The 11706-nt window shown below is 40.3% G+C and overlaps 1 protein-coding gene across 11 annotated transcripts in view; it reads right to left on the bottom strand.

Moving 5' to 3' along the window:
* Nucleotides 1–287: 287 nt before the first annotated feature.
* TEAD1 (TEA domain transcription factor 1) overlaps nt 288–11706 on the bottom strand; it is a 161657-nt gene continuing 150238 nt past the window's right edge. For all 11 annotated transcript variants that reach the window (XM_055813824.1, XM_055813825.1, XM_055813827.1 and 8 more), the window contains 3 exons: nt 8754–8894; nt 7132–7284; nt 288–6120 (listed from right to left, as the gene is read on the bottom strand). In XM_055813824.1, coding sequence (XP_055669799.1) covers nt 6007–6120; nt 7132–7284; nt 8754–8894 — 408 coding nt within the window. In that variant the 3' untranslated portion in view covers nt 288–6006. The remainder of the gene's footprint in view (nt 6121–7131; nt 7285–8753; nt 8895–11706) is intronic.

Below are 11706 nucleotides of genomic sequence, written 5' to 3'. Positions count from 1 at the left end.
AAAAAAAATCCACCACTGTTTCTTTAGGAAGACGCGCAAACTAGAGGTAGGCATCTTTCTTGGTGATAGTGCATATGGACTCGCTGTTGAACGTGGTTTCCAGGTGTGCCAGCCTTGAGTGCCAGCCCTAGAGGTTTTCTACGTCCCGCCAGATGTCCACTGCACCTTCAGGTAGGTGCAGGGTATTGCTGCAAGGCCGGCCTTGTGCTACTTTGGAAAATGCTTTTGAAAGTTGCACCCAACATTAAAAAGAGATTGATGGAAGAGATTAAGATAAATGCACAAAACACTTTCATTTTCTTTATTTTCAATCGATACTGTATGAATACAAAGTTTCTAGAAAGCTACAAAAATTCTACCACTTTATCAAGAAGGCATCAAAATGTGTCACTTTGCAAAGACATGAAAACACCTGCAGTAACCGACACAAAAATAGCATTTTTAGAGTGATGAAATAATTGCACTTAACTGTCATGGATATTAAAGTTATCACACATATGTACCGCGAAAGCTAGAATACGTTTTTTTTTTTTTACAAAGCACTTTATAAAAAAATTCTCTGCACACAAAACCTATAATTTTCATATTACTATCATACTAAAGATAAATTCACTTTAAAGCCAACACTTAAAACATTTTAAACAAAAAAAGGTACCAGTACCTACACACAGACAATAACAAATACAAGAATACTGTACTGCCAAGAGGTTTGACTGAAACTCCTTTTGAAAGCTTCTGCAAATATGTTAAGAAAACATTGGAGAACATTCACTTTTTTTCAAAGAGCCTTCCCTCACTGTCTAACCTAGAGGTACTTTATCATCAAAAGGCAAGTTCTACATCAAAAGTTACCAGCAGCAGTACAATATTAAAGTAACCACTGACCATATATGAATATGCTTAAGTCACAAACCCATTTTATACACATTACACAAATAAACATAAAGTGAGAATTCCATTAAGTCATTTACAAATGTGAACAAATGCACATGGCAAAAAAACCCCAAAACAAAACAAAAACCCAACCTGTTTTACATAAAATGTACTGAAGAATTAAAGGCTATTCAGGTTTTCAATGTTATAAAATTCTTTTGTCTTTTTTTTTTTTTTTTTTTTTTCAGGCACATATTGTATTTTTTGTCTGCAGTCATGAGCCTGAATCAGAGGCCCATAAAACAAAACAAAACGAAAACAAAAACACATATTCTGTAAGGAGGTAACAGGGATCCATCTCCTTTTAGTCAACTGAGTGCATTTAAGATTTAATTTACACACTAAAACTAATTACATGATCTCAGCAAGAATGACCTGAAAAGTTAAAAGGTGAAGATGTCCAAAGTATTTCTTGTACTTTGACTTATCCAGCCTCAGTGTTTTTTAGGGGGCTAAAGATCTCGTTATGAAAGATAAGAGGGGGAAAAAGAGATCATCCTGAGAAAAGTACAAACCCAGACCCTGTTATACACATCCGCTGTGTGAGCGGGCACGTGTATCCGTACGGGTCGAGTAAAGGGTAGTCGAAAGGTTTCTCAGTATGACTGATTGAGTAATCCAGGAAGAGTGTAAGGGCAACTGCTTGGGAAAGCAAGTGTGCCCTAGGACTTGCAGTGGAAAAATAAATAGCTATGGATTAGTACATCAGATGTTGTTATCTGCCTTGAACTGGCCAGTTACTTACATTCAACATTAATGTACACCCTTCATTATTTCAAATAGCCTATACCGTGGAGGTTTTAACGGAAGAAGCTACTGCCAAACTTAACAAGCTGTAGCTGCGGTAGAAAGGGAAAGTGAGAAACAGGCGTGTTATCTGCAATTCCTTCAAAATAGTGGTGCAGTACCTAAATAAAATCATTTTGGAATTCAAGTAAGTACAACTACATTTGTTAGCAGTAATTTTTAACAGCCCCGGATGGTACCATTATGCTTATTTTAATGAGACAGAAGTGTAGTTGATCACAAATGTTGACTAGTACAGCTGAAACGTTTGGTAATAACTGAAAATATATGCTCTACCTGTGGGGCGAAAGTGTCTTTGCCCTACCTCAGTCTCATTGAGTTCAACAGGATTACTTGTCTTAGAGAGGTAAGTGAGATTTAGACCTCGAAGGAATAACAAAAATAATATTTTAGAGACGGGGAACTTGAATTATCACAATATTTACCACACAGTGTCACAATATTTCTATATATAAAAAGTTCATCTTAGTTTTCATCAAATACTTTAAAAATCAAGTTAAAATTGTATTCACAACTATATAATCCCTCTGACAGCTTTTGGTTTTGCTGATATTTGTTCTAACATTGTTTTCTTAAAATCTTGCTCCTCTTCCCATCAATTTTAGTTATCGTGTACAGTATGGCCCCCGTTCACAGAAGGTATCAGAGGAGCTTTTTTTATTTTTTCCAAGAAATCATCTGGGAGAAAACCAAAACAAAACAACCCTGTGTTTTGAATCGTGCTGGCCAGAGTTTCTCTAACAGCACCTTCATCCACAACCCTCACACTCAACATTTCAATGCTTAATAACACACAATTGCATTTACCCTAGCTATTCTCTGTTCCCCATGTTTTAGGCATCTGACTTTCAGCACACACAACTTTGTAAACAAAATCTTCTGTCTAAATAAAAAATCTTCGCAGATACCAAAATATTATTGAGGAGAACAATAAAGTCACATTTGTCCACTGTCTGAAATTCTGCAGTATATGGTTCTCTCATTATGCAGATGCACAACTGGATGAAGAGAATATAAATGTGAATAATTTTCATTTTTGTATCACAGACTAATCAGTTGCTGGTTTGCAATGCTGTCAGAAATGGCAAAACAGTAGATTATTCTTCAGCAGGTTGATCATTAGCAAAATTACTTTGCTATAAATGGTGCTCTTTTGTGAATGGAGGCCTGTAGATTCAACTTATTCCAATAAACCAAAGGCATTACGGTGATAACTAAATATTTTTGGTCTCTCTACAAATTGTCATTATTATGGCAGCACTTTTCTAAGCTGGAATTTCAAACCAAAGGCACTTTCATGCTAGAGTGCAGAAGAGTCACAATTAATTATTTGGTCATGAAATTTAAAAAGGCAGCATTTAGTAATACAATTCACTTTTCACGGAGAGCTAAGAATCTGTAACCTTTCCTTTTGGTATAGGCATTTAACTGCGCACTCGTGGGACTGACTTGTACGGAAGGTTGGTTTAGATCAAGCAGTCAAAAACGGGTTCTGTGGGAGAAAATACAGGTATTTTTAAAAATGGAACCAATTAATAAAACAATATATAAAATTTATGTTAAGAGGCTAAAGGTACTTCTAATGTAATGCTAAGGCACTGCATATTGTAATGCTTTGGCAGCTCTCAATTAAAAGGTTCCTACAAAAAAGTAACAGTAACAAGATAAGTACTTCCAGCTTACAAAAGAGCTCACAGTTTACAGGCAGCCTGTTGGACTACACACCCCACACCAAACAGTTGAAGGATTAAGGCTTTTAAGAATTAACATATACAGGGTATGGATTCATTTACAGAAGTGTAAAGAAAAGACGATGGAAGTAGTTTCCCTAATATTACATATGTGAACACCAATAAACATTGTGACTTTATACCCTATAGTTATGGCATATGTAGTGTGCCAGATTCTATTAAAAAAACCTGTACCTGGTCTTGCAAATTGACTTACATACTTTATATGCCTCAAAGAGTTTGCTTGTTATTTAAAAAAAAAAAAAAAAAAAAAATCACCAAAACCACAATTCAAACCCTAAATAAAAGACAACTTTAGAACAAAAAAAGTAGTTTTTGACTTGTAACACCAAGTGCTTAGAACAAAGGGCTACCATTAGGCTGTTACAATGCAGTGCTTTTCCTGATGTGATTGTTAGTGTTAAAAATGAGTGTTAAAAGAGACCTTACCATGGACATATTTCTCAGTTCAGTTCAACGGAATATAAACCAAAAGATCATCAGCCCTAACATCCACGAGCCGGTAACAGCTAGACATCACAGCAATTATCCGCCTACTAGGGTTAGATCAGAGGCAAACTAAGGAGTTTAAGCAGCCACCCTTCACCTGGGTGATGTTGGTATTGTCCCCTAACCCGGGTCCTCACCAGTGCTAAGTGTGACCGCGGTCTGACGCAGGTGTACAGCGACCCGCTACCTCACCTAGGCGAATTCTGTTCTAGATAACTCCGCAATGGGCAATTCTAACAAAGTGTTACGCAGATACAGAATATAAAAAAATAAGACTGGCTTTTTTGAAGACTAGAGCGCTGTGCCTGGGAGTAAATTCTAGACTTAAATTGTGCATGGGCGCTTCCGGGTCAAGGGCCGGGAGGAGGGACCTGCTAACTGTTAACTTTGACTCAGGACTGCCAAAGACCTTCCCAAGAACGCTCTCTGCTCATACCTCGTGGCTGATCCTTAAGGTGGCTTGTGCTTGGCCGGGCAGCCCTCAGCCTTTCAGACAAGCGTTTTGCATGAGAACCCGCTGCTGGCCCAGCAATTGCTGAAACAACTGCTGCTCGGGCAACTGAGGGGCAGTGCTGGGGTGCAGCAGAAGGAAAGAAACTGAGCGACACTCTCTGGTGTAGCCAGGAGGAATGAGACTATTTCTCTCACATGTGCGTACCTCAGTCGCTCACACCCACATCCATGGTTCGAATCCTTACGGCATTAAAATGTCTCCAGCTGTACTTCACTTCCTGGAGTCGTCCCTGAATATATTAGAAGGATGAATATACTACCACATCCAGATGCAAAACGACATCAGACCCCACGTGGTACGTACGTGTCTGTTTCGTGTAAGGTCTTTGCCAGTCAGAACTGGAGAGACAACTGGGAGAGGTGTAAGAGCACCATGATAAAGAGGAAAAGGAGAAAAAAAATATCTCCACTTTCCAATCTTCTTTGCCTGATGGTGGTTCTGATTTTCTAGCGTCTCATAGATATTAAAGCTGCTGATCCTTTCAGGTGTGTACGTGTTCTTCTTTCAACCACATTAGTGTTTTGCTTTCAGTTTACGAATTACTCGATGCTGTCGCAATGTCAGTTGTTTCCATTCATCTGTTAATTTCAGAGTTGCAAGTTTTTCGCTCAACTTACTAGAAAACATAGTTGTCCATATAAAATATAACTGCACACACAAGACTACATATAATGCAAGTCTAAATCTTCAGTATTTACCTACTTATTGCAAAATGAGCCATCTTTTTCATTAAATAATCAAATTTTCATATTAGTACAATACAACTTTATACTCTTTTAAAATACACTAGATATGTTAGGGATAAGGGATGATGTTTTCTTTCTCTGCAATACCTGTTTGAAAGTTTAATGGATTAGAAGATTAGTTTTAGCGTTGAGAAAAAAATACAAAATTTGCCTAATTTTAGGACCTGTCTGTTTCTATCAGGCATTTCTTAAGGCTATATTTTTCATTTGGTTTCAAACAGAAAAACGTTTCATTTTAAAAAATAATTTAGTGAATTACATTCGTCCATATCTTCCACCCTAATTAGTTACAAAGATAATTCTATAAAGATTATTAACTTTGTGTACTCATTTACAGTTATAGCTAAAGATTCATTTCAATTTCACTTGCATTGTAAAACAAGTATTTCATGTTGGAAAAAAACCCAAAATAAATTCTTATAAATGCTGTCAGTTTTTCCCCATGGCAAATGCTCTGTCATACATTTTTCTATCAGAATTAAAAATAGGCCTCCACAGACAGAGGCGTTAGGTTCTTAAATACAGTCTTCCCAAAGAACTGTGGTTTACAAATTTGAAGAACACTTAGTTTTAGAAATAATTTTTACAACTGTACCAGAATTTCACAGCTACAATTATATATGAACACATTAAAAATGACTTCACTAAAACAGGATTTAGAAAAATGTGGGTGAAAGTTGGGCCAGAGGCACTGCCACTTAGTGTTGAGGTTTACAGTCTGTGTTTTGATAAAGAAGTGAAATGAAGTGTATATATAAATAACTGCTCAGTCCTTTACAAGCCTGTAGATATGATGCTGTGCTCCATGTTCGCTGTTCGACACTTCAAATACACAAGCCATGCAGAGCAGGGTTTCTTGCGTATCCCTGTTTGTTACAACCTGTTTCAGGGGAAGGAAGAGTTAAACAATATATTACAAACGTGGAAACACCAGGGCCAAAGCAAGAAATAACTGGCTTAATTTGGACAACCTTTAGAAGTGGCCATTTGGGATGCGCGTCTGCGTGCCCTCTCGTTGGCAATGTAAATGCTCTCCGCGACCACCACGCTCACACGCTGCGCTCTGGGGCTGAGCTGCGGGCGCAGGCTCCCCGCGGAGGGCACCAGGATGCAGCCCACCGCCCACCGCGGCTGCTCGGCCAGGAGCCTCCATCGCGTGGTCCGGGCTCAGCCTTCCCCAGCCTGAGCCCGCTGCCGCAGAGAGAAACCGGCGCGCCCCTGTCACCTTGTGCTGGCTGGCCGAGCGGCAGCTGAGCAGGGAGCGCGTGGCTCTGTGCTGGTGGCCCTGCCTCTTCCCCACGCCACCACCCCTTGGGCCTGCCCGAATCCTACGGCGGCAGCAGCGCACGGCTCCACAGGCTTGGCTGAGGTGTCACCGCAAAGCCCCAGTGAAAACAAGTTGGGCAACTGGATGAAACTGGCTTAAAGGCCACCATGTGCACCATTCTTCATGCTTTATATCACCTGTGGGGCGTCACCATTACAGCATGCTTTCCTGGCCCAAGAACTAATTAACACCACTGACATCTGCAGTATTATAACTGACATCTCAGTAAGAACACATTAGATGAATGGGATGGTTCAAAGTTACTGCCTCAGGCTCTCGACAAACACCAAATAGAGACTTGTATGAAAAAAAAGAGAGAAGTAAGCTGAATTTCTGGAGAGTAACAAAGACGGTTGTTCATGTTCTCAGCCAGCTTAGCCTTTTCATCCTTAGCGCCTGTAGTGCACAATTCCAAGAGTATTACTCTGAAGTCAGTGAGGTGATTTATTTAGTAAGCAACGTGACTAAAGGACTCTGAAACTGCTTCTAAATATTGCAAGTTAAGCAAGCCATACAAAGCCTGAGAGTATTTTAGAAATGGAAAAATAAAAAGTGAGTCCATACCAATAAAATTGTAAAATTTTCCAACACGCTGTTCATCATGTATTTCTCTGGTAAATGCTTCAGCTTGTGTATGAAGTTGATCATATATTCACACATTGGAGAGCGATTTATTCTGTACACGAATCGGCCGTTCTCAAACCTTGCATATTCAGTCTAATAAAAAAAAAAAAAAAAAGAGCATTTACAATTCAAAAATAGCAAAAAAGTGAATAATAAATCTGGGGTTTTTTTTCTTTCTTTGTGTAGACAGAAAAAAGAGAAAGTGGCTCTCAGACACACAGGCAGGCCTACTTGCTAACTCCCTGCCTGAGCTATGCAGTGCCTTGCTAAATATTCAAGGATCCTTAATTATTAAGTTATAGTATCATTACTTGTTCACTAACTTATGAATTAAAAAAACTGAACAAATGAGGATTACATAAAGGTAAGTCCAAGTCAAGTAAAAGTGACTTAAGCTGAAAGCTTTGTGGGAAGATGATTGTACATCATTTCAGGGCAACTGTCTGCAAAGGAAACAGCAAAAATAAGCTTGTATGTTTATGCATAAATACACACGTAAACATAGCTACATTATTGCATGATTTAACAGGCAATTTATGAATTACAGAAAGATGCAAGACTGCAGCTGGAAGAAACCCGGCCTGATTTAGATTGCAGGGTCTCAGAGGGGCTGAAGGAGGGTAAGGCTGTGACTTTGGACTCCTGCTGCCCAGCTACCAATTGCTCAGATGAGCTTCTCAGCAGCTTGTGGGGTTTTTTTTTTAGCTTTCTCTCAGCTTGAAAAAATGGAAATTATGGAAAAAAATTTTATGGTCACTATGCACAGAAAACATATTTAGTATAAGAAGAACACAAACAGTGAGCAGGACATCCATAAAGGGCTCAGCCTGCAGCTCTAGGCTAAAATTCCCATACAGAAACTGTACTGCAGGTAAAAGATGTGGGCGTAGGGCTTAGGACACCGAAGACAAGTTAAATAGCTGCCATACCATTGTACAAAAGGCCAACCAGCTACCTGAGCATGCCATACAACCCTGTGCTTTGAAAAGAAAAGGTGAAAAATAAGTCACAGCCCTTGTGTGTTAAAACAATACACAACTTTGTATCCAAAAGCTGCTGGTGACTGGAGAAAGCACACTGGCCTTTGCGTAAAGATAAAATAAGCATGGGGATAGATGAAGCGTAGCACACCATCCATTGCTATAAAATGTTTAAAAATCTAGATGACAGAGAGTAGCTTGGCACTGTAGTGTGGTTCCAAACAGGCTACATGGCTGGCCAGGTGGTTGGAAATGGGAGCCAAAGCATTTTTTGCTTCAGCTCTTTTCTGCCAGGTGATGGAGGAGGCGGCACCAGCGTCAGCTGTAGGCTCCCCACCAAAGGGTGCCACAGGTGGGGTAGCGGGGGGTCTGCAAAGAGCAGGGAACTGTAGTGTCACCATGCACACCGTGATTTAAAATGGACCCAAACACTGCTGGGAGGGAAAATACTCTTTCAGGAAGGCTTAGAGGAAGGACGGAAAAGCCAGACAAGAGCAAAGTAAAGACGAGAGGGAGAGAAAAGCCTAAGTAACATGAAAGGGAACGAGAGCATCATCCCACACATCCTATCACAACACCCACCTCTACTTTTTCTACTACTTGCTTTCCAAATGAGCAGACTTTGGTGGAACAGGTGATTGTCATGTTTTCTGAGCTCTCGTACTGACTAGTGACTCCATAAAATGCTCCTGTATCATCTTGAATGTTGCAGTTTAAGTCAGCCTGTTGGGAAAAAGTAATAGATGCTGAAGATTTTATTTTTCATTTGACAATGTCAGTAGCACAAGCTATAATTAGCTCACCGTTCTTTTCAGCGACAGTGGAAAAAGCCTGTCAGGAAAGTACCTGCCTAATTGTTGCAGTAAAAACCTTAGGGAAGTGGCAATTCCTTCAAACTTTACAAAACAGAAGACAACCCAGTATTTCCCTGGGCTGCAGGTGACGTTCTTGTCTGGCAGATAGCTGACGATGTCCCTGGAGCAAGGGGAGTGAGCACCTGCGAGAAGCCTTGCTCCAGAGCCGACTCCTCTGGAGGGAACCTGCCCTGTGGCCTCAAATCCTGCTCCCGAGGGACCATAGTTCACTTTCTCCTTTTCATTTCTTACAGCAATGAAATCCTCACGGGACAGGGCGACAGCTGAGCAACACGGGAATCGATCACCAACAAGATTCTGACAAGCCGTATGGTCCTGGTTCAGCAAAATACTTGACTTCAGGAGCTGTATGATGCAACTCAGCGGCCTCCCCTGGGCTGCGCGCGGAGCCCTGCCTGCCGCACCAATAAAATCCTACTGGCGGTATGTGATTTCTTTCAGTGTTTCTCTGCAGCCTGAACCACGATCCAGCTGCCTTTGATATCTAGCAACAGAGACTGAGACTTGCAGGATCAAGTGAGGAACGGTGCTACCTTTAATTATTTATATCCCAAGCCAAGTCCTGCGCACAGCAGGATTAATTTGTCTACAAAGCAACAGCACAGGTCAGATGCTGAATGCGGCCTCCCCAGGGCTGCCGCGGCACCGAAGCTGTTCTGCCACTGTGCTCTTTGTCATCATGAATCCATTTTCAAAAGCCCTCAACTTAAAAGAGCACCAATATGGATATGGGCAGAGTCTAGGGATAGCCACAGCTGGATTTGTTGATTCAGGCATTAGCTCTGCTGACATCTTCGGTGCCCAAGAAGAAAGTGGGCAGGGTTTTCTTTTTATGTGGAAATAGCTGATCAGCTACTGCAGTGTAACGTCTAAGAATTGCCTGAATTTTTAACTTGCTCCGAGACAAGCATTTTAGCTGGGAAATGCACTTTTGCAGCTGTTGCACTTGCAAGTCTAGCTCTGCTTGCTTTTAGTGCTGATACAGAAATGTAACACAAAAATTTTGACAGATACCTTTGTGCCTACCTTGAGACTTTTAAAAAAAGCCAGTTTACAGGTACGTTTATTTACTAGTTAGTGTGGAACGTTTATAATCCTGCCTTCGCTATAGTTCAGGCCATTTGTAACTGCTATTTAATTTTTAACTAGGCAACAACTCATTAATTCTACTTGGTGTCTACAGTCCTTATTTGCGGTACAACATTCTGAGGCAATATGCTGATAATAGCACATACTGAGCTAGTCTGTGGTATGGAGAAGACACAGGTCTAAGATTACTTCGGGTTGGCTTTGGTAAATTAATCAGCGGAGAAGTCTCCTGAGGTTTACACACAGTAACACAAACAGCCCTATAGTCAAGTATTTTGCATAACAAAAAGAAATCCTATCGCTATTACACCTTGTTTCTTGCACGTGTTTTGCATGAAGTCAGCAGTTAATGTTTAATGTACATCTAAAGCAGTGTGTTCACAGTGAGCTAAAAGAAATTGTTCCAAGCTAATAGTAAATAAGCAATTTGCCACCGCAGCTGGCTTGCAATCAAAACATGACAAATGGCGAAACATGGCAAACTGTAGCAGCCATCAGCCGTGCTACAGCTGCTTCACCGGAATTTCTCAAGAATACGGACTTCTGATAAAACAATTCCATTGTTGTAAATAACAGTAACAATAATAGTAGTAGTAACCTCTTAAAAAGTGCTTGTTCCTGCTGCTACTACAACTACAGTTTGACTGTCAAAACATTTTCTTTTTTTCCTTTCAGTTACAAGCAAAGTATTTTAGAAATCATAACTAAAACTCTCCTCACACGTTCATGTTTTCAAGAGTCAATCGCATAGACCTTACATTTCAAGCTGCAACTCTAAACAACTGTTTATAGAGTTAAAACCCCCAACTTTTTATTTGCTGCCTTCTGATTTTGAAGCCTGCTGAAAAAAACCTATCAAATTGTTGTATTTACATGCTGACATTTAACCTGGAAAAGTAACACATGTGGCCATCTGGCGCCCTGTTGATCACTCCCACAGCTCTTCCAGCTCTTGCTGAAAACACCAGGAGTCCTGTGTACACACAAAATACGGGCTGGGGCCCTGACGTCTGAATGAGGAACAACTGAAATTATCACTCAAATGTCAGATTATTATATTGCTAATATACTTGCTAATTATTTTGTTAAAGCTTACATAGTAAGAGGTTTGCCTAATCACATACACCCGAAAGCAAAATTATATTTCTTGAACTGACCAAAGCAGGCCACAATTAAAATTCAGGTGGTCCCCCCCCAAAAAAGAAAGGTTTTGAGACTACCAAGAAAACCCCAAAAGGCTGTGCTAGCGATGGGCACTGCTGCGGCTGTGAAAGCTGTTAGCTGTAGCTCTGAGCAGGACTCAGGTGATGTGTTACCCCAGCACTCAGTTTTAGCAGGCTCCTTACTACAGTATTGATTCCAGTTTTTGTGTCTACAGTTTAGAAAGGATGTTGGAAAATTGGAAAGCGTTCAGAAAAGAGTTACAAGAATGATTTCAGGTCTGGAAAACATCCTTTGTAGTGAATGACTAATGAAACTCCATCTACTTACTTTTTCCAAGGGAAGTTTTTCCACGACTTTGTCATAGCCTACAAGTTGCTACATGGGGAAGAGTCTTCTGATAGATTAAA

Source organism: Falco peregrinus, chromosome 9 (genome assembly GCF_023634155.1).
Source record: "Falco peregrinus isolate bFalPer1 chromosome 9, bFalPer1.pri, whole genome shotgun sequence".
NCBI classification, from domain to species: Eukaryota; Metazoa; Chordata; class Aves; order Falconiformes; family Falconidae; genus Falco; species Falco peregrinus.
Note: the sequence above shows the minus strand (reverse complement) of the source record. Positions and strands in the feature narration are given on the sequence as shown.